General features: G+C 43.7%; 1 protein-coding gene across 3 annotated transcripts; it reads right to left on the bottom strand.

Annotated features, from left to right (window-relative positions):
• LOC117562440 (vacuolar protein 8-like) lies at nucleotides 1-25,183 on the bottom strand. 3 transcript variants are annotated; one of them, XM_034240267.1, is made up of 11 exons: nucleotides 25,064-25,078; nucleotides 24,651-24,770; nucleotides 23,215-23,264; nucleotides 19,166-19,285; nucleotides 18,850-18,969; nucleotides 15,679-15,887; nucleotides 5,529-5,660; nucleotides 5,341-5,455; nucleotides 5,087-5,221; nucleotides 4,880-5,005; nucleotides 1-220 (listed from the first exon to the last, which is right to left on the bottom strand). In XM_034240267.1, exons 4-11 carry the CDS (start codon nucleotides 19,260-19,262, stop codon nucleotides 63-65), a joined length of 1,092 nt encoding a protein of 363 aa, XP_034096158.1. In that variant the 5' UTR covers nucleotides 19,263-19,285; nucleotides 23,215-23,264; nucleotides 24,651-24,770; nucleotides 25,064-25,078; the 3' UTR covers nucleotides 1-62. The 3 variants fall into 3 exon arrangements, with proteins under 3 accessions (XP_034096158.1, XP_034096157.1, XP_034096159.1); XM_034240266.1 differs by lacking the exon at nucleotides 23,215-23,264 and having other exon boundaries at nucleotides 19,166-19,278; nucleotides 25,064-25,183; XM_034240268.1 differs by lacking the exons at nucleotides 23,215-23,264; nucleotides 25,064-25,078 and having other exon boundaries at nucleotides 19,166-19,319; nucleotides 24,651-24,748.
• Nucleotides 25,184-26,494: the final 1,311 nt, after the last annotated feature.

Raw genomic sequence — 26,494 nt, 5'->3', positions numbered from 1 at the left:
TATTATTCTCTCTTCAGGTCCTCCTCAAAAGCCTCTCCCTGCAGATCCCCAGCCTCCTGAAGTCACGTGTCGACCCTCAGCCGGGACCACAGACGCCGGGCAGGCCTCTCGTCTCCTGGCTGAGAGGAGGAGAGAGGCGAGGCAACAACGAGAGAGAGAGGAGCTACAACAACGAGAGAGAGAGGAGCGACAACAACGAGAGAGAGAGGAGCAGGAGCACCTGCAGAGAGAGGAGGCAGAGAGGTGAGGAATATGTCCACTAAAGAGACAGAAACACTGTAGAGTGGGGCAGGCATGACGTATTTTAGTAGGCTGACCCAGAAGTAAGCGTCGCAAGGGCTACCTCTACAAAAAGCAATGAGATTTTTCCATTTAATTTAGGAATGTTTCTTAAAATAAGCATGTTTATGATACTGACATGTTCTGTTCAGCAGGATGATCTCCACATCTTTATGATTTTTGAAGTAAAAGGCTAACGTTAGGCTATAAGCAGGTAATGTCAGTGAATCCAATGTACCAAGATCCTAGGACACTTGCAGTCTGCCGGGTATTTTGGTTCTGACTCCATAACACTTAGTGAAGACCCCCAGGGACATGTCCAACTTGAACAAGGGTTTATTGAGAGTAAATGACAGCGTCACGGCAGATTCATTCCATCCAAATTGCATCTCAACCGGTCCGCTAACGACTTGATTCAAACAGTTGTCCATTTGTTTCAACACCATCATTAATTAGAGGATTAGGGCAACATGTGATTTCATTTTTATAAGACTTTAATCGCAGAACTAATACAAAAAGTTCACTATTGGTCAGATCGTACCAACATATTCACACGTGACCCTTATGCTCTTCCGTAGTTAACAACTCTTGTCAAAGGAACGAGTACGTTTTAACCTCAAAGAGACACAAAGTCTAAGGAGAGAAATTGCTAAACTACTAAAATAGGGACAAAACAAGACACAAAATATCAGTACGTTTTCTTCCAAGTTATTATTAATGCGAAATGTTATCTTACCAAGTCTTCGTCACACAACACCTGACAGTGTTCAAAGTAATAAAGCTCCATGGTGTGTGGACAGCCTCTCCTTTCCCTGCATGTCCCCCTAATGGAAAGTCTCAACATGGATCATACATGTTCTTATCTCTTAAGCTGCTCTGAAACTTTGAAAATAATGTTTCTGTGTGTGTCCCTGCAGAGGTCATCTGAGCAGCTGCCACAGACGTTCACACACTTGATTGGAGAGCTGTGTTTTCTCCGTGAGTTCCTGCAGCTCAGCCATGTTTCTGCACACTGAAATGTAAGCGTGAGCATGCACGATTCCAGCCTCGCCTCTCACTGAGACGTCAGCTTCACTTTTTCTCTGTGTGTGTAACCAGTGGCACAAATACTGGGCAAGTTCTTTACTGCTTCCTTTCAGTGCAGAACATATACAGTAATAACCATGTAGACAGTGGAGACGATGGAGAGTGTGAAGTAATAGGAATAGCTCTTCTTACAATCATGTTAGCCATATGCTTTTTGCTTATTCCTGATGTGTCCAAGTACTTTTCCTTCCTTAGTTTTCCACTTTTAGATTAGTGCTATGAAGTTAGCACACAAGAGTTAAATTGTACCCGTGTAAATTCCTCTCCTACCTGTTGATTTTGTGACGTATAGCAATCACATATCTCAAAGCTGCTAAGGAACTTAGTTTCCAAAGACTTCAGTTTTAGTGAGTGTTGTTTTAGAGAACTCGATGCACGGAGCCTTTATTGCACTAACAGTCTTCTCTGTTTGATATCGCGCGCATTCGCTTTACAAAGCAACGTTAGGAGGCGTAGAAGTTTAAGAGAGTTTATTATAAGAAAAGCATATATAAAAAACAAATGTATCCAATCCTAAATATCCGATTGCTTGTAACTATCACGTGTTAAGAGTTGATACTATGCCGCTTCTCTTGTTTTTCACTTCATTTGTTGTTGACTGTAAGCATAAAAACTAATAAACACTTTGAAACATGGAGAAAAGCTGCTTCTTCTTCAGTGCTGCTCTCAGTGCTCGTCTCTCAGTGTGTGTGTGTGTGTGTGTGTGTGTGTGTGTGTGTGTGTGTGTGTGTGGTGTGTGTGTGTGTGGTGTGTGTGTGTGTGTGTGTGTGTCAGAGGTCGCGTTAACCCAATATTTTCCGTCAATGACGGATTTTTTCTAACAATGACGGAAAAATCTGAAAGCAGTCCGTCATTTTGACGGATTAGAACACAACTCGGAACAGCGCCAAAATGTCCACCAGCGGCCCACATTATATTACATCCTTAGTGGCCAGGTCGACTGAGGGCGATCTACTGTAGTCTGTAACTATTCTTTAGTCATTCTCACCCCTGTCCAGTTGGTGGCGAGTGTGTGTATATTAAGTAACTATTGTCTAGTCTTGTTTTTGACCTCGTTGTTTAACCGGCTTTAGCAATCGCAAAATGTCACGGCAGCTGATCGTCCGAAGCTTTTTTAATAAGCCCAGTAATGTGATGGTTTGGATAAACGAGGTGAAAAGAGGGATTGATGCGGTGGAGGATGAAGGACAAGCCAGTAAGACTCAAACTGACAGCGTTCAGCCAGCGGCAGAGGGGCAAGCAAGTGGCAAGGAGTTGAAGCGGGAGTACCGGGTTCAGTGGGAGCAAGAGTTTAAGTGGCTGAGGAGGGAAGATGGCAAAATGTTCTGCGACATCTGTAGAGAAGCTAAGATGAGTAACGGATTTGTCCGAGGGTGCACGGCGATGCAGAAATCAGCGTTCAGGCTACAGCAGGTCAATTGAGTTGTTCTTGTAAATGTTTTGTTCATATTCTGATTGTAATTGTCTCATTTCAAACGATGGCATTGTTCGTATTTGCCTGTTTAGGCACAATGGTGGCGGTGTTTTTAGCGGCCTCTGCCCCCTCTGCTGTCTGTCAGTGCAGGAACAAATAAATCATTCATGTTCGTGTTGACATGAAAAGTGACCACACGGTCGGTGTCTCTGTTCATCTTTTGTTTCTCCATGCCCTTAGAAGTTCTGTATGAATCATTAAAACATGAATGAATGAGCATTTGCTGCTCAGTTCCCAAACATATTAAATATGTCTCATCTCATCATTAAAACATGAAAAATAAAATGACGGGTAATAATGGCTTATGACGGAAATGTTACGATCCTGTCCGTCAAAATGACGGACAACGAAAAAGTCTAACGCAACCACTGGTGTGGAGGCTGTAAAGGGTGAACAGGAGATGGAGCGAGAGGCTGGATCGTCTGCATCAGCCGTCTGGTTTCCTCCGTCTGATCATGAACCGTCCGGAGCTGATCCTCCACCTCGCCGCCAGACAACAGAGAGGAGAAGTCTCCATCTGCAGGGAAACACAAGACTCAAACCTCCTGGATCTCAAGGCCTGGTAGTGATTCATTTGTTAAGATATCTACTATGATAAGATGGTGTGAATGGCTGCAGTACTTTGAGCTGCTTTTGGTGGATCTTGTCCCCACTACGGTTTAAAATGGATCAAGAAATGTTCACTAAATAATGAGGACGCTTTTAGAAAGGTTGTTTCGCACAGCAGACAATTTAAAAATGTAGGAGAAACACATTTACTTCGTCTAAAAAAGTAACAGAGAAAAGGGGAAAACCCTAGCCTACTGATTATTAAAGGTCCCATGTCGTGCTTTTCTGGTTAGTACCCGTCCTCTTGTGTTATGAAGGTTTTTCTGCATGTAACGCTCTGCAGAGTCACAAACCCCAAAGTACACCCTGTAGCGAGTAAAACTCTAACACAGAGAAGACCTGTCTGTGCTGCCCCAGAACGCCTCGCTGGAGATTTCTCTTTTTCCATTTGTTTCTTCCGGGAACCAAGTGACGTAACGACCCCTCACACACACCCTCAATCTTTTCTCAGCTGCAGCTCCGCCGATTTCTCCTCCCTGAGACGGCGGGACGCGGCGAGGCTGTGAGTCGGTGTAGGGTTAGGGTAATGTTGTGAATCGAGTGGCCTGTGCTCGTCGTCCATAACATACGCCTGCCCATACCATAACCCCACCACCACCACGGGCCACTCGATTCACAACATTACCCTAACCCTACCCCTCACACCAGATACTGACTGGTTTTCGGACCCCCCCAGACCCCCCCAATAAAGCAAAAGTGCACGTTTCAGAGTGGCCTTTTATTGTGGCCAGCCTAAGGCACACCTGTGCAATAATCATGCTGTCTAATCAGCATCTTGATATGCCACACCTGTGAGGTGGGATGGATTATGTGGGCAAAGGAGAAGTGCTCACTGTCACAGATTCTTTCAGATTTGAGAACAACATTTGAGAGAAATGGTTATTTTGTGTTTATAGAACATGTTTTAGATCTTTGAGTTCATCTCGTGAAGAATGGGAGCAAAAACAAAAGTGTTGCGTTTATATTTTTGTTCAGTGTATATTACAGAGACGCTGGATGAGAAACAATGTGAGTTTAGATCTATTCTAGTAGACCTCAACAATGGAATTATGATCAGTAGAAATGGCCACGACCTGGGAGCTTTAACGGTTTACCAAAAAGGCCAAAACAAGACCGAAGTAGGAAAAGGGAATACAATAACAAAGAGAGATGCAAAATGTCTGCCAAAGCGTAAAGCAACCAAAAAGAGACCGGATATAACATAAAGACACAAAGTCTAATAGGAGATGCAAAATGACCAAAAAGAAATGCAAAACGACTAAAAAGGGAGAAAACAATGAAAGAGAAATTGACCAGAAAAGGATGCAGAGTGTCTACAGTGCAAACCATCCAGAAGGAGCCAGGATTAGAACACAGTAAAACACATGAGTCCAAAAGAGTCCAAAAGAACTTCAACACAAAGTGACGCCCGAGGGTAGAACGAATACAAACCTGTCTTGAGGTTGGATATCGTCACTAAGCCAAGCTGCTGGAACTTTAAATCTTTATTTTGGAGAAGCACCGACAGGTACTCCAACATGGCGACGTAGTGAGGCTTCAGCAGCTGGAGCGTCTCTCCTGGATGAAGAGTATGAAGACACCGTTTCATAAACCAATCTGTTACTTCTATCAGGTCGTCATACTTTCACAGAACATTACCTGTCATTTCCAGTCTGCCGATGACGGCCGCACTGTTGTACGATAACTGAGGGTTTTGTGATCGTCCCGATAACTTCACAAGTCTGGAAACGTGCTCTGATGTTATCATGACCGACAACTCAGACTGAAGTGGATCTGAAGAAGAAAGTGAAGGATTATGGCTGATTACAAAACAGATAAAGGATGTCTTTGGGTTTGATCCCACATAGAAAGAGCTAAACAGACCAATACTAGTTTGAGTCCAGGTCCCTCACGTTGTGTCATGAGGTTTTGCAAGCATGACGTCAGATGTATTAAAGTGTCATCAGTCAGAGACGGAGACAGAAGAGCGCCGAGGAGTCCTGACAAACAGCGAGCCTCCATCACAGCCTGGATAACAAAGACGGATTATACTCAGGCGCGTTGTGTCTTTTTACTGCAGGCGTTAAATCAGGAGTTTTACCTGCTGACCCTCGCTGCAGCTGCTCAGGTCAGTGATGATCCTGCAGCTGTGTGTGATGATGACGGAGCTGCATGTGGGATGAAGAAGCAGCTGACCCACTTCCTCCAGCAGACCCTCGCTCACCAGGACGGCCTGCAAACAACCCAGGGAGATATTATCAAACCTGGGATCAAAACAGAGCAGCAAATGGTTTTGATTGGACATCGACTGATTACTAGTTCAAGGTCATGAAAAAGGAAGGAATGTCCGGCAAAGAAATATCCTTGTTCTTTGGAATGACCTCTGCTTGAAGCTATTGCTCACATTTCTTGTTGGTAAGTCACTAAGGGACACAAGTCATTAGGAAAACCACATGTCTGGATGCAGAACAGACACTCCGACTACAGCGACTGAAACAAGGCACCAGACAACACAAATGATAGGAAACACAAATGTCTACAAAAAGATTCAGAATGGCCCGAAAAAATATGCAAAAACTAGATCAAAGAACAAACGATAGAGAATATGATTCTAAGAGGACGATGTTCTACAAAGATATGCAACATTTAAAAAGTCCAAGAGAAACAAACGACTGCAAAGAGATGCAGAACCACCGAAATGAGACAACGAGAAGTCACAAAGAGGCGACACATGTCTACTAACACAACCAAAAAAGACGAAGTCTAAAAAGAGACAGAATGACCAAAAAGAGAGAAACAACAGAAAAGACAGAATATGACAAACAAGAGACACTAAACCGCCACAAGGGGTCGCCAAACATCGACAAAGACATCGTATAAACGTGTTGAATCTGTGGCTCTTGTTAGGTAGGAGGCGTTCACGTCTGAAGCCCATCGTGTGGTTATTAACCCATGTGTAGAGGCCAAGCCACGCTTTCAGCCTCTGAGGATCCGCTATGTTGCGCAATTGACACAAAGTTTGCTGCTGAATAAAAGTCTGAAACAAAGTTTCCAGTTCGATACAGTCGTTGCATTTCCTTTCACTGCTTTCCATTTCACTTGCTTCGTTCTCTCATTCACCAGACACGATATTACGGTTCACACAATACCTTTTCCATGTTTGTAATCCCGTGTGTGTGTGTGTGTGTGTGTGTGTGTGTGTGTGTGTGTGTGTGTGTGTGTTCTCCGCTGTGTGTGTGTGTTCTCCGTGTGTGTGTGTGTTCTCCGTATGTGTGTTCTCCGTGTTTGTGTGTTGTGTGTGTGTTCTCTGTGTGTGTTCTCCGTGTGTGTGTGTGTGTGTGTGTGTTGTGTGTGTGTGTGTGGGTGTGTGTTGTGCTCCCGTGTGTGTGTTCTCCCGTGTGTGTGTGTGTGGTGTGTGTGTGGTGTGTGTGTGTGTGTGTGTGTGTGTGTGTGTGTGTGTGTGTGTGTGTGTGTTCTCCGTGTGTGGTCAAAAACTGTATGGCCTTCCGGCGGAACCTCTAACCACAAACATAGGTTCGTACCTTTATAGTGACCGTGTTAATTGGCTCCTACACCATGATCTAACCACTAATGTTTAACAATGAATATTATAATGATCCCGCTGTGGAGGAAACCTCACTTGGTTCGGTGTGTGTGAAGTCAGCGCAGAGAGCAGTGTGACGGCCGACTCTCTCCACTCAGCAGAGGATGTCTTCAGCAGGGACTGCAGAGGCAACACACAGTCCAGCTCCATCAGCTGCTCCTGGATCAGATCTACATCCAACAACACACAGTCCAGCTCCATCAGCTGCTCCTGGATCAGATCTACACACAACAACACACAGTCCAGCTCCATCAGCTGCTCCTGGATCAGATCTACACACAACAACACACAGTCCAGCTCCATCAGCTGCTCCTGGATCAGATCTACACACAACAACACACAGTCCAGCTCCATCAGCTGCTCCTGGATCAGATCTACACACAACAACACACAGTCCAGCTCCATCAGCTGCTCCTGGATCAGATCTACGCACAACAACACACAGTCCAGCTCCATCAGCTGCTCCTGGATCAGATCTACGCACAACAACACACAGTCCAGCTCCATCAGCTGCTCCTGGATCAGATCTACGAACAACAACACACAGTCCAGCTCCATCAGCTGCTCCTGGATCAGATCTACGCACAACAACACACAGTCTGGATCCATCAGCTGCTCCTGGATCAGATCTACGCACAACAACACACAGTCTGGATCCATCAGCTGCTCCTGGATCAGATCTACACACAACAACACACAGTCTGGATCCATCAGCTGCTCCTGGATCAGATCTACACACAACAACACACAGTCTGGATCCATCAGCTGCTCCTGGATCAGATCTACACACAACAACACACAGTCCAGCTCCATCAGCTGCTCCTGGATCAGATCTACGCACAACAACACACAGTCCAGCTCCATCAGCTGCTCCTGGATCAGATCTACACACAACAACACACAGTCCAGCTCCATCAGCTGCTCCTGGATCAGATCTACACACAACAACACACAGTCCAGCTCCATCACATAGCCATCAAGCGAGCCTCCAAATGGGCGCCACATCACGGCTACGGCGTGCGGTGAAGACTCACAATTGGCTCAGATGTCTGGAGGGCTGCCTCGTTATCAGAGAGGAGTTGAGGGCTCTAACATTAACGGCCATCTGAAGTTTGGTGGTGTTTGGACCATTTACCATTGAGTTACGTCGACATCGTGCTTCATGGCGAGTTCGTCTTTCCGTGGCAATATGATGAGATGATCAGATTTGACGTAGAGCTGTTCAGGGCCGGAGCGTTAACTATCATGTGACGTTTGGACTATGTACTTTTGACTTGTGACAACATCGGGTTTTATTGTTGTTTATTGTTTTGTTTAGTTTGTACTGTTTCTGTTTTTATAATGATTATTGCGAGTTTGTGTTTCCATGGCAACACCATAAGTCTAAACCAAACTATTTCAGTGACATCACTTATGACACACTGAAGCGATGACATCATTGGCTTTGATGAATGTTCCGTCACAGAAGATCAAAGAGATCTGTGATGTCACAGAAGATCAAAGAGATCTGTGATGTCATGATGATGTCACAGAAGATCAAAGAGATCTGTGATGTCATGATGATGTCACAGAAGATCAAAGAGATCTGTGATGTCATGATGATGTCACAGGAGTCTGAAGGAAGACTGCAAGGGCTGTGATGTGCATTCACTCCACACTCTTCCCTCCAGAGCTGTAAGTGGTGACACGCATTCAGACCACCTTCGCAGACTTCTACACAGAACACTTCTTCCAAAGAGAAATATATTATTCTACCTACGCACAACACAAGTCTACAGACGGTGCCATGGATAGAAGAAGCCACCAGAACAACAGGGGAAACCCCAGGCCATTCGACCATGGAGCTGAAGCGGATCGAGCTTACAGGCAGGTCCACTGCAGAAAACGGCCAGATAAACGGCCTGGAGGAGTATCGTGGGGCATTTCAGGAGGAGAGGACGACATTTTGCCACAGTATGCGCAAACAAAAAGACAAGGTCAAACGTCTCGAGGAGCTCCTGAGCTACAGGGACTCAGGGCTCCACAAAGAGAACAAAAGGCTGGTTGACACCATCATGGAGCATGAGGCAGAAATCTCACGTCTGAATGGGAATATTGAAAATGCAGAATGCCAACACAAGAGGCAGCTGGACCAAATTGTGGCAAGGCATGAGGCAGAGAAAGGAAATGTCTCGGACGAGAAGGACCAGGCGACATCTGACAGCGAGAACAATGATGTTCCCCTGCAGTGTGACCCAGAGATCATCAAACTGAGGATGAGGAAAGGGGAGACCATGAAAGAGCTGATAAGAAAAGGGGAAGAACTCCTTGAGTGTGTGACCATCTTGGAGGATAGAAACAGCGGTCTGGAGGAGAAGATGGAAGCTGCAGAGCTTCAACACAAAGAGCAGCTGGAAGACACAGTGGCATGGTATGAGACACAGAAACAGAAGCTCTCAGACCAACACAACGAGGCCAACCTGGTGACTTTAAACCTGATGCAGAGAAGAGAGGAACAACTCCTTCAATGCGAGGAAAAGGTCACCAAGAGCCTGGCCGAAAAGACTCTCACCTGGGAGAGTGAGAAGCAAGAGATGGTGATGAAGTTGAAAGAGGTGGAGAAGAAGAACAATTACCAGGCCAGTAGAAACAAGACCTTGGAGACGGAATTCCTACAGATGGAGGCCCAGTTGAAAAGGCAAGAGGAAGAGTTCTCTAAAGACCTGGCCGATAAGAGTCACACCTGGGAGACTGAGAAGCAACAGATGGAGACAACACTAAATGAGGTGACTCAGGAAAAGAACGACATGGCCAAGGTAACCCTGACCTTGGAGACTGAGTTCAAACAGGTGGAGGCTAAATTAAAGCAGGTGGAAAAAGGAGAAAGATCGCCAGGCCGAGAATAACCTGGGCTGGGAGACGGACGTCAAACAGCTGAAAGAACAGATGAGAGAGCAGGAGGAGAAGTTCTCCAAAGACCTGGCTGAAAAAACAGCTGAACTGGGAGCAGTTTGTCCAACGCAAGGAGACGGATGTCAAGCAGTTGGAAAACCAATTGGAAGAGCAGAAGAAGAAGCTCTCCAAAGACCTGGCCCAGAACCAGGAGAGCTGGGAGACCAAGGTTCATTTGGTGGAGACCAAATTAAAGGAGGTAACTCAGAAGAAGGACAACCTGGCCCAGAAACACCAGAGCATGGAGACCAAGCTTCATCTGACGGAGACACAACTGAAACAGGTGGAGGAGCAGAGGGACGACCTGGCTCTGAGAAGACTGAGCTGGGCAACGACTGAGAAAAAGATGGAGGAGGAAAAGAAACTTCTGGAAGACCTCTGTCTTCACATGAAGAATAAGAGCAGAGGTTTCTTCTCTCACAGAAGGGGGGAGACTGAGGATAGAGACGTTGTCTTGCAGAAAATGATAAGGAAGATGCAAGAGAAGGAGATGAGGAAGAAAACAAAATGTCTGCTTTGCGAAACAAATGTCCTATTTGTTCCGTATGTAGCAGTCCAATAAGGCGGACCATCTTGCGCTTGCAAACACCTCCTCAGAGAAGATGGAGAAGATGGAGGAAGCTTCTGGTGATTCAGCTCCAGCTGGACAACAGTAACTCCCTGCCTCCATTTCCCTCACCCCCTCCCTCCTTCACTTTTTGCTCAGATAGGGTTTTCTCCTGGAGCTCAGGTTTTCCAGAAATCCATATGAATAAGGATTAAAAAAAACACATCAACAATAAGTCCCTCCTCCATTTCCCCTCACCTCCTTCCTCCTACCTCACCCCCTCCCTCCTTCACTTTTTGCTCAGATAGGGTTTTCTCCTGGAGCTCAGGTTTTCCAGAAATCCATATTAATAAGGATTAAAAAAAACACATCAACAATAAGTCCCTCCTCCATTTCCCTCACCTCACTCCACCCTCCAAAGCGTCTTTGAATTCAAGAAAAGCGCTATATAAATGTAATGTATTGTTGGATCTTCCCCCGCATACAGTGTTCCTGAAGTGCAAGTCGAAACAACATTTCAGAAAACACTACAGCATTTCACATTTTACAGAACGGGTATTCCTTTAAGGAGAACACTTGTTGTTTGTGATTGGACAGAGCCAGCCAGAGAAGCACTGCTGTGATTGGCTGTTTTTGCTGCCAGTTAAGAAATGACGCTTCGTGATTGGTCAGCACCCGGCCGACAGCACCACGTACTTCCTGTTTGGTACTGGTCAGCTGTTTCTTCACGAATTGTAAACTGAGTTGGAAAGAATGGAAGAAGAGATGAACGAAGGATATACATACGATGTTATCCTCGACATGCTGTCAACCCATCACGACATCTACATGTCCCTTAGAACCAGGGGTGTAGTGCTTGTGACTACCCCATTTGCATCTTTGCCCGATTTGCATTGCGCAAGCGCGAGATGGTCCGCCATATTGGACAGCTACATACGGCAACCCAAATAGGACACTTGACAGTGGCGTTTGGCAAAGCAGAAAAAGATTACTAAAAAAACCTGACAACATTAATCTCAATGATATATATATAATTCCAAAGCTGGTAAAGACTTTTAAAATTTAGCAATAATTGTAATATAGGAAAACTACTGATCTAACAGAGATGTGTTCTTGAATCAACTTTTTTTTTTTTTTTAAATGGAAAATCTTTTATGTAATTGTATTTAATTTGAAATAAAATGTTAACATTCATAGTTAATGTAATTACATATAAATTATTAATGCCAAACAGTTTTGCATACATTCACAGTAAATATTTCTTCAGTATGATAACTGTCTAACAGAAGATAAATCAATTTCTCACTTATTCTAAGAATGTAATCAACCCAATAAAAGTATTTGTTAAATAATAGTGAAGTCACGTTGTAATAACAATAACTCTCTCTCTCGTTCAGATTAATGTTGTCAGGTTTTTGTTTTTTTAAATGTCTGCTTCGCGAAACAAATGTCCTATTTGGGTTGCCGTATGTAGCTGTCCAATATGGTGAACCATCTTGCGCTTGCGCAATGCAAATCGGGCAGAGATGCAAATCAGGTAGTCACAGCTGCCGGAGCACTGCTTTACCGGTTGTTAACATCTGGTTAGCTAGCTATGCTAACGTACATAAGCAGTTGTTTCTACAACAAGGTGGAGGAGAGTCCTCTCCTGTCAGACTGAGAGGATCTTATAACTACAGCTCAGTGAGCTAAAGGACTCTCTGAGTGTTTAGATAGATAACTTTAGTCTAAGCTATCTCAGTGGGTCTCAAACGGTTTGGTCACCATTTATGTAAACAAGTATTTCCAAAGCACACCTTTTTATTATCATTATAAAAAATAAGAGAATAAATAGGTATGAAATAATTCCAACTCATTCTATAGGACAGTAAAACTAAAATACAGTTTAAAAGGGGAGTGATTAGTAAGATATGCTTAAAGAAAAAGTACTTCTGGTTACAGTACTGTTTCACATGGGTGTTGTTGAGAGATGTATCCATAGATTTAGTCCCTAACTTTGCTCTCAAAGTGCACCAGATTGAATTTAACTTCAACTTTTAAAAAACCATCTTCCCGGGGGAGCATGCCCCCGGACCCCCCCTAGAGGATGTGAGGTCCACCACCCACTAACAAAAGGGTCACATGGACAGGATTCTAAATACATTTGCACACTTTTGATATAGTAACCTATGTCCATATGTTGCTGTTTTGTTGGTGCGCTCCTGCAATTATAAAAATAGCACTACACCCCTGCTTAGAACCCTGAAAGCGCGGTTTAAAGAGTTAGGACTGAGGACACCTCACTGACTTTATTTATTTGATCCTTTTATGTTTAAAGTGTGCTATATAAATCAAATGTATTATTATTATTATTACTGAGCTGTAGTTATAAGATCCTCTCAGTCTGACAGGAGAGGACTCTCCTCCATCTTGTTGTAGAAACAACTCCTTATGTACGTTGGCATAGCTAGCTAACCAGATGCTAACAACCGGAGCGGCGATCCGGCAGCACTACACCCCTGGTTCTAAGGGACATGTAGATGTCGTGATGGGTTGACAGCATGTCGAGGATAACATCGTATGTATATCCTTCGTTCATCTCTTCTTCCATTCTTTCCAACTCAGTTTACAATTTGTGAAGAAACAGCTGAACAGTACCAAACAGGAAGTACGTGGTGCTGTCGGCCGGGTGCTGACCAATCACGAAGCATCATTTCTTGACTGGCAGCAAAAACAACCAATCACAGCAGTTCTTCTCTGGCTGGCTCTGTCCAATCACAAACAAGAAGTGTTCTCCTTAAAGGAATACCCTTTCCGTAAAATGTGAAATGTTGAAGTGTTTTGTGAAATGTTGTTTTGACTTGCACTTCAGGGCCACCGTACCCCGCTTCCACTTTTGGGTTTTCTCCTGGAGCTCAGGTTCGCCCGCAACTAATTTTCCTGATACAATTAGGATTAGAAAGATTTGATTTAAAAATAAAATAAAAATTCAAATCTATTTTTGTACGCGTGTGCCTCACTGTGTAAACATATACAGTATACATGATTTACTGTATCACATTTTGGTTACTAAAGTAATTATTCATTGTATGTTTAATCAACACTTTCATAAATAAAACAACCCATGGTATGAAATATAAAATTGTGTTTTTATATTTGTCTCACTGTACACATTCAATTCCATTATATATGTTTACATTTTTTAAATGTGTTCATACAAGCTGGTCAAATATTCTGGGACTGTAATACTCAGAATGTGTAGGTGAAGAGCGGAACATGTAATTGTATTGACTGAAACATGGTGCCACTCACCTCAATAGAGTCAAATAAAAACTGAAAATGTATATATGCCTTATATGATGTGCTTTTAATTCAACAACACAAACATTTAAAACCTCACTTAAATAGAAATGCGTAATTATTATCTGCAAAACTTTGGTAAAAAATCCTCGCTGTCAGGGTTTCACTAACAAATAGTTTATTTATCTTGAGAAGTAGGAAGATTTCTAAACCCATTAACGGACACAAGTTAATGAAAACTCACATTTAAAATCACCTAATTATGGTATGGATGGGGTTAAGGTTAGGGTTAGTACAAAGTGTACAGTATATCTAAAAGAAGTCACTAAAGCGGTAAGAAAAACGTAACTGAGTAAAAAGTAAAATATTGACCTGTGAGATGAAGTGATTTAGAAAAGTATAAAGATGAATAAGATGGAAAAACTTAAGTACTTTTATTTTCTACTTAAGTTGATCACTTAGGGAACACTGGAAAATATGATATTATAATATTATGATTAATAGCCAAGGCTCTAGATTACAAAGTGTTTATAATACAGTACATTATTGTATGCTGTCACGGCTGTGGGATTACATACGGTGGGTTTAAAGGGGACGTTAAGTCTCTGAGTGCCTCTATTATGGCTACACAGTTTATCAAAGACAATTATGACTGTTTCTGATCTCCATAAACTCTTTGGGGGACATGCCATTCATGTTACAGAGCTTGGACTTCATCATGATTGACACCAAACGTAAAGACTGTCGACACCATTGGTGTCACAGCAATATCGTGTTTCGGCCCCTCAGATTTGGAGATGAGCTGTTCGGGGCCGAAGCATTAACCATCATGTGACGTTTGGGCCGTTTGGAGCCTGTCAGCTGGCGCTAGGAGATAATCACCTTCCATGGAAAGGGATCACATAGCCATGAGGCGAGAGTCAAAATGGGCGCCACTAACTTTTCATCTGCCAGGTCTTGAGATGCTACTGTCAAGATTTGAAGACGATTGGATAAAATTCCTAGGAGGAGTTTGTTGTTAAAGTACGGTGCACTTTTCTGTCCCCAGAGTCAGAACCAAACATGGAGGAGTTCAGTTATTATGCTCCAAATATCTGGAACAAACTCCCAGAAACCTGCAGGTCCGCTGCAACTCTGACTACTTTTAAATCCAGGATGAAGACTTTTCTTTTTGACGCTGCTTATAATTGAACTATTCATATCTTACACTGCACTGTAACTTGTATCCATGTATTTAATATCTGTGTTATTCTATATTAGCTTGTTTTGTTTTTTGGAGGGCGCTTTGAATTGCCTTGTGTTGAAAGGTGCTTTATAAATAAACTTGCCTTGCTGGAAAAACCCTCCACACAACAACACACAGTCCACGCTAAATACACATATTATGGGACATTAAAAAAGTTACTTTAGTTAAAAAGTACTATCTTCAGTGGTAAAAATGTATTTATATTCATTTTCTCACATCTAGTATAGAAACTTTTTGAGTTTGCATCTTCATGGTTACATGCACTTATTGTTATTTAAATGGATAAAGGCATCAGCAAAGTGTAATGGGAACATATGTACCATTCTGTGAGAGAGTCTGAAGGCATCTGCACGCCTGCATCGACTTCTAAACAACAACAAAACACCATTTATAAAAATTTTGCAGTAGCAGGAATATAGGCTTATAATATACTGTATATACATATGATAGTATATCATTTACAGATATACATAAGACTTGCCAATTGTAATCAGGAAGGAGGTGTATTTTGCGGTGCTTTACAGTCCGCTCATCGGACTCCATAGTCGGCCTTATTCACAGCAGCAGCACCCTCCTGTACCGGATGTTCTCATGGCCCTGGTAACCTATAAGGGGGTGTATTTTGCGGTGCTTTACAACGTTACCTTTTGCACGGAGGAGGAGGCGAGCGTCAGCAGGGACTTCAACAGGAAGTGACTCCCGATGCTCAGCAGCTTCCGGTGGAGCTCCCGAGCAGAAGAGATGTTGCAGAGGGCGGAGCAGCTGTAGAACTGGACCTCTGAGTCTGAGCCCTGCAGCAGCAGAACCAGAACCGGGAACCCCCCCGCATCACCCAGCAGCCTCCTGGACCAATCTGGAGAAAGAGAGAGAGAGGAGCAACAACAGAAAAACACATCTGCTTTTGTTAAATCTGTGAGGATTAAAAGGTCACCTATTATGCAAAATCCTCTTCTTCATGTCTCTTCTTCATCAACATGTGGTCCCTCTTCCATGTCTCTTCATCAACATGTGTCCCCTCTTCTTCATGTCTCTTCTTACATCAACATGTGTCCCCTCTTCTTCATGTCTCTTCTACATCAACATGTGTCCCCTCTTCTTCATGTCTCTTCTACATCAACATGTGTCCCCTCTTCTTCATGTCTCTTCTACATCAACATGTGTCCCCTCTTCTTCATGTCTCTTCTACATCAACATGTGTCCCCTCTTCTTCATGTCTCTTCTACATCAACATGTGTCCCCCTCTTCTTCATGTCTCTTCTACATCAACATGTGTCCCCTCTTCTTCATGTCTCTTCTACATCAACATGTGTCCCCTCTTCTTCATGTCTCTTCTACATCAACATGTGTCCCCTCTTCTTCATGTCTCTTCTACATCAACATGTGTCCCCTCTTCTTCATGTCTCTTCTACATCAACATGTGTCCCCTCTTCTTCATGTCTCTTCTACATCAACATGTGTCCCCTCTTCTTCATGTCTCTCCTACATCAACATGTGTCCCCTCTTCTTCATGTCCTCTTCTACAATCAACATGTGTCCCCTCTTCTTCATGTCTCTTCTTCATCAACATGTGTCCCCTCTTCTCCATGTCTCTTCTACATCAACATGTGTCCCCTCTTCTTCATGTCTCTTCTCCATCAACATGTGTCCCCTCTTCTTCATGTCTCTTCTACATCAACAGTGTCCCCTCTTCTTCATGTCTCTTCTACATCAACATGTGTCCCCTCTTCTTCATGTCTCTTCTACATCAACATGTGTTCCCCTCTTCTTTCATGTCTCTCCTACATCAACATGTGTCCCCTCTTCTTCATGTCTCTTCTTCATCAACATGTGTCCCCTCTTCTCCATGTCTCTTCTACATCAACATGTGTCCCCTCTTCTTCATGTCTCTTCCACATCAACATGTGTCCCTCTTTCTTCATGTCTCTTCTACATCAACATGTGTCCCCTCTTCTCCATGTCTCTTCTACATCAACATGTGTCCCCTCTTCTTCATGTCTCTCTTCTACATCACATGTGTCCCCTCTTCTTCCATGTCTCTTCTACATCACATGTGTCCCCTCTTCTTCATGTCTCTTCTACATCAACATGTGTCCCCTCTTCTTCATGTCTCTTCTACATCAACATGTGTCCCCCTCTATCTACTCTTCTTCATGTCTCTTCTACATCAACATTGTGTCCCCTCTTCTTCATGTCTCCTCTACATCAACATGTGTCCCCTCTTCTTCATGTCTCTTCTACATCAACATTTTCCCCCTCTTCTTCATGTCTCTTCTACATCAACATGTGTCCCCTCTTCTTCATGTCTCTTCTACATCAACATGTGTCCCCCTCTTCTTCATGTCTCTTCTACATCAACATGTGTTCCCCTCTTCTCATGTCTCTTCTACATCAACATGTGGTCCCCTCTTCTTCATGCTCTTCTTCTACATCAACATGTGGTCCTCCTCTTCTTCATGTCTCTTCTACATCAACATGTGTCCCCTCTTCTTCATGTCTCTTCTACATCACATGTTGGTCCCCTCTTCTTCATGTCTCGTATCTACATCAACATGTGTCCCCATCTTCTTCATGTCCTCTTCTACATCAACATGTGTCCCCTCTTCTTCATGTCTCTTCTACATCAACATGTGTCCCCTCTTCTTCATGTCTCTTCTACATCAACATGTGTCCCATCCCCTCTTCTTCATTCTTCATGTCTATCTTCTACATCAAACAATGTGTCCCGTCTATCCCCTCCTTCCTTCATGTCTCTTCTACCATCAACATGTGTCCCCTCTTCTCTTCATGTCTCTTCTACAATCAACATGTGGTCCCCCCTCTTCTTCATGTCCTCTTCTACATCAACATGTGTCCCCTCTTCATTCTCTTCTACATCAACATGTGTCTCTTCTATCCTTCTCTCTACATCAACATGTGTCCCCTCTTCTTCATGTCTCTTCTACATCAACATGTGTCCCCTCTTCTTCATGTCTCTTCTACATCAACATGTGTCCCCTCTTCTCCATGTCTCTTCTACATCAGCATGTGTCCCCTCTTCTTCATGTCTCTTCTACATCAACATGTGTCCCCTCTTCTTCATGTCTCTTCTACATCAACATGTGTCCCCTCTTCTTCATGTCTCTTCTACATCAGCATGTGTCCCCTCTTCTTCATGTCTCTTCTACATCAACATGTGTCCCCTCTTCTCCATGTCTCTTCTACATCAGCATGTGTCCCCTCTTCTTCATGTCTCTTCCTACATCAACATGTGTCCCCTCTTCTTCAGTCTCTTCTACATCAACATGTGTCCCCTCTTCTTCATGTCTCTTCTACATCAACATGTGTCCCCTCTTCTTCATGTCTCTTCTACATCAACATGTGTCCCCTCTGTGGAAAGAGACTCTGAAAGTTTCAGGAACAAAGATTCTCTCTCTTTTTGATCCATTTCTATAAAAACCTGTCTGAAAATGAGCTGATCAGATTTTGGCCACTTTGTGATGTCATAACGATGTTTGGTCTTGTGTAACCATTAGCCAATCAGCAACCAAGGTACCCCCCCCCCTTATCACCTGAATCTCCTCTAGAGCTCCATTGAGTTCTTTGTAACCAAATGTCTCTCAGAGGGGCGTGGGGAGGGGCTCCTTATTTTCATCTGAAGTAACAGACAGAGAATCAGCACTTTTGAAACAGGGCTGAAACAGAGGGGATTATGGGTAATGCTACAATGATCTGTTTGGTGTTTCAGCCAATCAGAGACAGGCTCTGTATATATCTGAGACCTATAATATATTGATGAAAAACAGTATAATAGGGGACCTTTAAAGGAAGTGACCCACCTGAGTGTGTGAGGTGCAGCAGAGCCCAGGAGGCCACCTGCTGCTCTCGAGAGTCGTAGGATTTGGCTAAAGCCAGCAGAGGCTTCACTCCCTCCAACATTACAGCCTCTCTGTTCGACTCTGCACCAAAAAACATGTGAAACTTTCAAAAGTCAAAGTGAACTTTATTGTCAATCTTTCAGTTTGTGTGTACAGACAGAGAGATTGAAATACTGCTTCCCACAATAAAGATATCTGTACAAATATGTAACAGCCAGACACCGAGAGAATAATAATTATTAAACCATTTAAAGACCTTAAATCCTTCTGCACCCACCTGAGGAGGCGAGGAGGACGACGCAGGCGCAGGAGTGGCTCTGAGCGCTGGAGTCTCCGGACCGGATCAGATCCAGGAGCGGAACCAGCATCCCCATCTCAACCACAGAGGCTCTGCACACTGACACCAGAGTTAGTGCACGGTTATTATGACCCTATTCATCGGGTCGATTTAAGATGTGATTGTGGAAAACAATTAGATTTAAAACAGCAATATTAAAAACATGATTCCATGAGGGGGACATCTCTAAGATGTTGACCAATAACAACAGAGCCAGCCAGCTAACCAATCAGAGACAGACATGTCACGGTAGAGACACTACATACTGATATACACCTGAACATCAGCAGGAGAGGACTCTTTAAAGTAGAGACACTACATACTGATATACACCTGAACATCAGCAGGAGAGGACTCTTTAAAGTAGAGACACTACATACTGATATACACCTGAACATCAGCAGGAGAGGACTCTTTAAAGTAGAGACACTACATACTGATATACACCTGAAAATCAGCAGGAGAGGACTCTTTAAAGTAGAGACACTACATACTGATATACACTGAACATCTGAAATGTGAAAGTGCTTCGTTAATAGTTCTAACGCTCGAAGTGGAGTCGAAAGAGATGAGTTTTCAGTCTGGAAGATGTGTAAGCTATCTGCTGTCCTGATGTCAATGGGGAGCTCATTCCACCATCTTGGAGCCAGGATAGCAAACCCACGTGTTTTCGCCGATGGGAACTTGGGTCCCCCTTGCAGCGAGGGTGCAGCGAGTCGTTTGGCTGATGCAGAGCGTAGTGCACGCGCTGGGGTGTACGGTTTAACCATGTCCTGGATGTACGAAGGGCCAGATCCATTCGCAGCATGGTAAGCAAGTACCAGTGTCTTGAAGTGGATTCTAGCAGTTACCGGAAGCCAGTGAAGGGAGCGGAGGAGCGGAGTGGTGTGGGAACATTTAGGAAGGTTGAAGACCAGACGAGCCGCTGCATTCTGGATGAGAGAGGTCGGATGGCACATGCAGGTAGACCAGCCAGGAGGGAGTTGCAGTAGTCTAGGCGTGAGATGACGAGAGCCTGGACCAGAACCTGAGTCGCTTTCTGAGTCAGCTGGGGACGTATCTTCCTGATGTTGTAAAGCGTGTATCTGCAGCAACGGGTTGTAGCAGCGATGTTTGCAGTGAAGGACAGGTTGTTATCTAGGGTCACACCCAGATTCCTTGCAGTCTGAATCGGGGAAACAACTGAGGTGCCGATGTTGATAGTCAGGTCAAGAGTTGGACAATCTTTTCCCGGGAGGAAGAGCAGCTCAGTCTTGTCAAGGTTGAGCTTGAGGTGGTGAGCAGACATCCACTGAGAGATGTCAGCTAGACAAGCAGAGATGCGTGCGACGACCTGGGTCTCTGAGCGGGGAAAGGACAGAATTAATTGGGTGTCGTCAGCGTAGCAGTGGTAAGAAAAACCATGCGGGCTAATGACTGATCCGAGCGAGTTTGTGTACAGGGAGAAGAGGAGGGGACCAAGAACAGAGCCCTGAGGGACCCCCGTAGTTAATTGACAAGGGTCGGACTCAGACCCTCTCCAAGTCACCCTGTAGGTACGGTCTTTCAGGTATGAGGTGAGGAGGGAAAGTGCAGAGCCTGAAACTCCAAGTTTTTGGAGAGTGCGAAGGAGGATCTGATGATTCACCGTGTCGAATGCAGCAGACAGGTCCAACAGGATGATGACAGAGGAGAGGGATGCAGTTTTGGCAGTGTGCAGTTCCTCCGTGACAGCAATGAGAGCAGTTTCTGTGGAGTGACCTGCCTTGAAACCAGACTGGTGCAGATCCAGAAGGTTGTTCTGATGGAGATAACAGGAGAGTTGTTTAAAGACAGCGCGTTCAAGTGTTTTAGACAGGAACGGGAGGAGAGAGACAGGCCTGTAGTTTATAACATCAGACGGGTTGAGAGTGGGTTTCTTTAGGAGAGGGTTTACTCTTGCCTCCTTGAGACTGTTTGGAAAGTGACCAGAAGTTAGAGAAGTGTTGATGAAATGGGTGAGAAACGGTAGAATATCAGGAGCGATAGTCTGAAGGAGGTTTGAAGGGATAGGGTCCAGAGGACAGGTGGTAGGGCGGGCAGAGGTAATGAGGGTAAGAACCTCACTTGGAGAGAGAGAGGGAAAGGAGGTAAGTGTGTTGGTGGAAGGAGGGTCTGGTGACCCAGAGGTGAGTAGAGGTGAGTCAGAAAAAGAAGAGCGAATATCATCAACCTTTTTTTCAAAGTGGGTAACAAAGTCGCTTGACTGAAGTGAGGAGGGGGGAGGGGCTTTTGGAGGGTCCAAGAGGGTGGAGAAGATGGAAAATAGTTTTTTAGGATTGGAATAGGAAGATTGGATCTTATCTTGAAAGAAAGTGCTTTTTGCCTGAGAGATCGAAGCAGAGAAAGAGGAGAGGAGAGCTTGATAGGTTAGGAGGTCGTCACGGTGTTTGGATTTCCACCATTTCCGCTCTGCTGCCCTAAGGACGGTTCTATTAGCACGCAGTGCATCATTTAGCCAGGGAGCCGGAGGGGACTGACGAGCCTGCCGAGATGTGAGAGGACAGAGAGAGTCCAGAGAGGATGAGAGAGTAGAGAGGAGAGTTTCTGCAGCAGAGTTTGGAGGCAGTAGTTGGAACGAATCAGAGGAAGGGATGGCTGAGAGCACCGACGAGGCAAAGGTAGAGGGGGAGAGGGAGCGAAGGTTACGGCGGACAAGTGCAGGATGAGAAGAGATTAGTTTGTTATGTTTGGAAAGGGATAGAGAGAATGAAATGAAGAAGTGATCGGATGTGTGGAGCGGGTTTACAGAGGTTAGAAGTAGCGCAGTTCCTTGAGAATATGAGATCAAGGACATTGCCAGCTTTATGAGTCGGTGGGGACGGAGACAGTGAGAAAGCAAAGGCGGTTAACAGAGATGTTAGTTCGTCTATCTTCCCCATCTGGAGGTTGAAGTCTCAGAGAAGTACAGCGGGAGGGCCAGTTTCAGGGATGTGTGAGAGGAGATGATCTAATTCCTCCAAGAAGTCCCCCAAGGCGCCTGGTGGACGGTAGAGAACAACAATGGTTAACTGTATAGGATGGGTTACTGTGACGGCATGGAATTCAAAGGTGGAAGGAGTGAAGTTAGGTAGCTTGAAGAGGGAAAAGCTCCATTTGGGAGAGAGCAGGAGACCAGTGCCACCTCCTCTGCCAGTGGGTCTGGGTGTATGGGAGAAGGAATATGCTGTGGAGAGAGCTGCTGGGGTGGATGTGTTGGATGGAGTAATCCAGGTCTCAGTGAGAGCAAGGAAATCCAGAGACTGCAGGGAGGCGTAGCCAGAGATGAAGTCAGCCTTAGGAACAGCTGACTGGCAGTTCCACAGGCCACCTGAAACTAGATGTTGGATCTCAGTGGAGCATGTGGGATAGACGAGAGCAGGCCGGTTATATCGATTACGAAATACACGGGGCCAGTGATAATTGCGAGAAGACACATGAACAGGAATGGAGAAAATACACATGATTATAGCATGAGGGGCTAAACAACAAAATGAAAAAATAAAAACACCAACGATACTTAGCTCAATCAAAGTAGGATTTGCCTCCTCTTTGCCTCCCTCGTGACTCCTGTAGGACTCTAATGTCTTTGCCAGTCTTAGAGACTCCCGCAGGACTCTAATGTCTTTGCCAGTCTTAGAGACTCCCGTAGGACTCTAATGTCTTTGCCAGTCTTCGGCTGTCTGCCGCTGAAGCTGACGCTCCAGGAAAGTGATACCTAAAATGGACGCCTGATAGCTCAGTTCTCACAGCTGTAGGAGCACGCCCCTCTAATTAGTTAACTATCTACAGCTGATGGGCGACAATAGACTGGCCCTGCCTATATTATTAATGCAGGCTTGAGTGCTGAGAGCTGTAAAGCAGGTTTCGCCTGAGCAGATCTGAGATTTAAAATCTCTCAAAAGCGATTTAGCCGTTTAAGCTACAATAACAATTATACAGAGTCGAATAAATGAAACCGAGAAGTCTAATTAAACAAGAATATAACTTACAGTGGTTGCTGCGTCAATAGGTAATGTTGTCACCGGGTCCAGATGCACACCTGAACATCAGCAAGAGAGGACTCTTTAAAGTAGAGACACTACATACTGATATACACCTGAACATCAGCAGGAGAGGACTCTTTAAAGTAGAGACACTACATACTGATATACACCTGAACATCAGCAAGAGAGGACTCTTTAAAGTAGAGACACTACATACTGATATACACCTGAACATCAGCAGGAGAGGACTCTTTAAAGTAGAGACACTACATACTGATATACACCTGAACATCAGCAAGAGAGGACTCTTTAAAGTAGAGACACTACATACTGATATACACCTGAACATCAGCAGGAGAGGACTCTTTAAAGTAGAGACACTACATACTGATATACACCTGAACATCAGCAGGAGAGGACTCTTTAAAGTAGAGACAATACATACTGATATACACCTGAACATCAGCAAGAGAGGACTCTTTAAAGTAGAGACACTACATACTGATATACACCTGAACATCAGCAGGAGATGACTCTTTAAAGACGAGACAATACATACTGATATACACCTGAACATCAGCAGGAGAGGACTCTTTAAAGTAGAGACAATACATACTGATATACACCTGAACATCAGCAGGAGAGGACTCTTTAAAGTAGAGACACTACATACTGATATACACCTGAACATCAGCAGGAGAGGACTCTTTAAAGTAGAGACACTACATACTGATACACACCTGAACATCAGCAGGAGAGGACTCTTTAAAGGAGAGACACTACATACTGATATACACCTGAACATCAGCAGGAGAGGACTCTTTAAAGTAGAGACACTACATACTGATATACACCTGAACATCAGCAGGAGAGGACTCTTTAAAGTAGAGACAATACATACTGATATACACCTGAACATCAGCAGGAGAGGACTCTTTAAAGTAGAGACACTACATACTGATATACACCTGAACATCAGCAGGAGAGGACTCTTTAAAGTAGAGAAACTACATACTGATATACACCTGAAAATCAGCAGGAGAGGACTCTTTAAAGTAGAGACAATACATACTGATATACACCTGAATATCAGCAGGAGAGGACTCTTTAAAGTAGAGAAACTACATACTGATATACACCTGAACATCAGCAGGAGAGGACTCTTTAAAGTAGAGACACTACATACTGATATACACCTGAACATCAGCAGGAGAGGACTCTTTAAAGTAGAGACACTACATACTGATATACATCTGAACATCAGCAGGAGAGGACTCTTTAAAGTAGAGACACTACATACTGATATACACCTGAACATCAGCAGGAGAGAACTCTTTAAAGTAGAGACACTACATACTGATATACATCTGAACATCAGCAGGAGAGGACTCTTTCAAGTAGAGAGGACTTTTTAAAACACCTTGTGATTTCGTATCTCTCACCGTTGTTCTTCACTAACAGATTGACTAAAGACAGAGAGATGGTCTTCTGAACATCCAGGTCAGATGATAGCAGTAAGTTCATGACCGGCTCCAACAATGCGTCTGGGAGAGGAGAGTTCACTGAAACACACAGAGCAGGAAACACTGGTTATTGTGGGTGAAGAAGCAGCGCTTTGGGATAGTAGTGCTGTGAATAACGGCACTTAAGCCACACATGCAGAGAATTATCTGCCAACCCTAGAAAGAAAATTACAGTTGATCATTTGCATAATAACCGTGCTGTCCGTTAGAGCTTATCTCTACAGACGAGAGCAAACACACGTCTCATTACCTGCTCCACTTATCTGTAAACCATTGCTATAAAGAAGAAGATAGTGAAGCAACATACAAATCTGTTTGGATTCTTTACTCACAGTGATGACTGAGCTGTAGATAAAACATGGCCGCTGTCTTCTGCAGCTCAATGTCCTCTGAAGCTGAGAGTCGGCTCAGAGTCTGAAGACTTTCCTCTTCATGGAGCTGAAGTTCCTCATCTGTAGGAAGAGAGGAGGGACAAGTACTCAGATCTAGTACTTGAGTACAAGTAGAAGTACTCAGATCTAGTACTTGAGTAAAAGTAGAAGTACTCAGATCTAGTACTTGAGTAAAAGTAGAAGTACTCAGATCTAGTACTTGAGTAAAAGTAGAAGTACTCAGATCTGGTACTTGAGTAAAAGTAGAAGTACTCAGATCTAGTACTTGAGTAAAAGTAGAAGTACTCAGATCTAGTACTTGAGTAAAAGTAGAAGTACTCAGATCTAGTACTTGAGTAAAAGTAGAAGTACTCAGATCTAGTACTTGAGTAAAAGTAGAAGTACTCAGACCGTGTACTTGAGTAAAAGTAGAAGTACTCAGATCTTGTACTTGAGTAAAAGTAGAAGTACTCAGATCTAGTACTTGAGTAAAAGTAGAAGTACTCAGATCTAGTACTTGAGTAAAAGTAGAAGTACTCAGATCTAGTACTTGAGTAAAAGTAGAAGTACTCAGATCTAGTACTTGAGTAAAAGTAGAAGTACTCAGATCTAGTACTTGAGTAAAAGTAGAAGTACTCAGATCTGGTACTTGAGTAAAAGTAGAAGTACTCAGATCTAGTACTTGAGTAAAAGTAGAAGTACTCAGATCTGGTACTTGAGTAAAAGTAGAAGTACTCAGATCTAGTACTTGAGTAAAAGTAGAAGAACTCAGATCTTGTTCTTGAGTAAAAGTAGAAGTACTCAGATCTTGTTCTTGAGTAAAAGTAGAAGTACTCAGATCTAGTACTTGAGTAAAAGTAGAAGTACTCAGATCTAGTACTTGAGTAAAAGTAGAAGTACTCAGATCTAGTACTTGAGTAAAAGTAGAAGTACTCAGATCTAGTACTTGAGTAAAAGTAGAAGTACTCAGATCTAGTACTTGAGTAAAAGTAGAAGTACTCAGATCTAGTACTTGAGTAAAAGTAGAAGTACTCAGATCTAGTACTTGAGTACAAGTAGAAGTACTCAGATCTAGTACTTGAGTAAAAGTAGAAGTACTCAGATCTAGTACTTGAGTAAAAGTAGAAGTACTCAGATCTAGTACTTGAGTAAAAGTAGAAGTACTCAGATCTAGTACTTGAGTAAAAGTAGAAGTACTCAGATCTTGTACTTGAGTAAAAGTAGAAGTACTCAGATCTAGTACTTGAGTAAAAGTAGAAGTACTCAGATCTAGTACTTAGTAAAGTAGAAGTACTCAGATCTAGTACTTGAGTAAAAGTAGAAGTACTCAGATCTGGTACTTGAGTAAAAGTAGAAGTACTCAGATCTAGTACTTGAGTAAAGTAGAAGTAC

Source organism: Gymnodraco acuticeps, unplaced genomic scaffold (genome assembly GCF_902827175.1).
Source record: "Gymnodraco acuticeps unplaced genomic scaffold, fGymAcu1.1, whole genome shotgun sequence".
Taxonomy (NCBI): domain Eukaryota; kingdom Metazoa; phylum Chordata; class Actinopteri; order Perciformes; family Bathydraconidae; genus Gymnodraco; species Gymnodraco acuticeps.
Note: the sequence above shows the minus strand (reverse complement) of the source record. Positions and strands in the feature narration are given on the sequence as shown.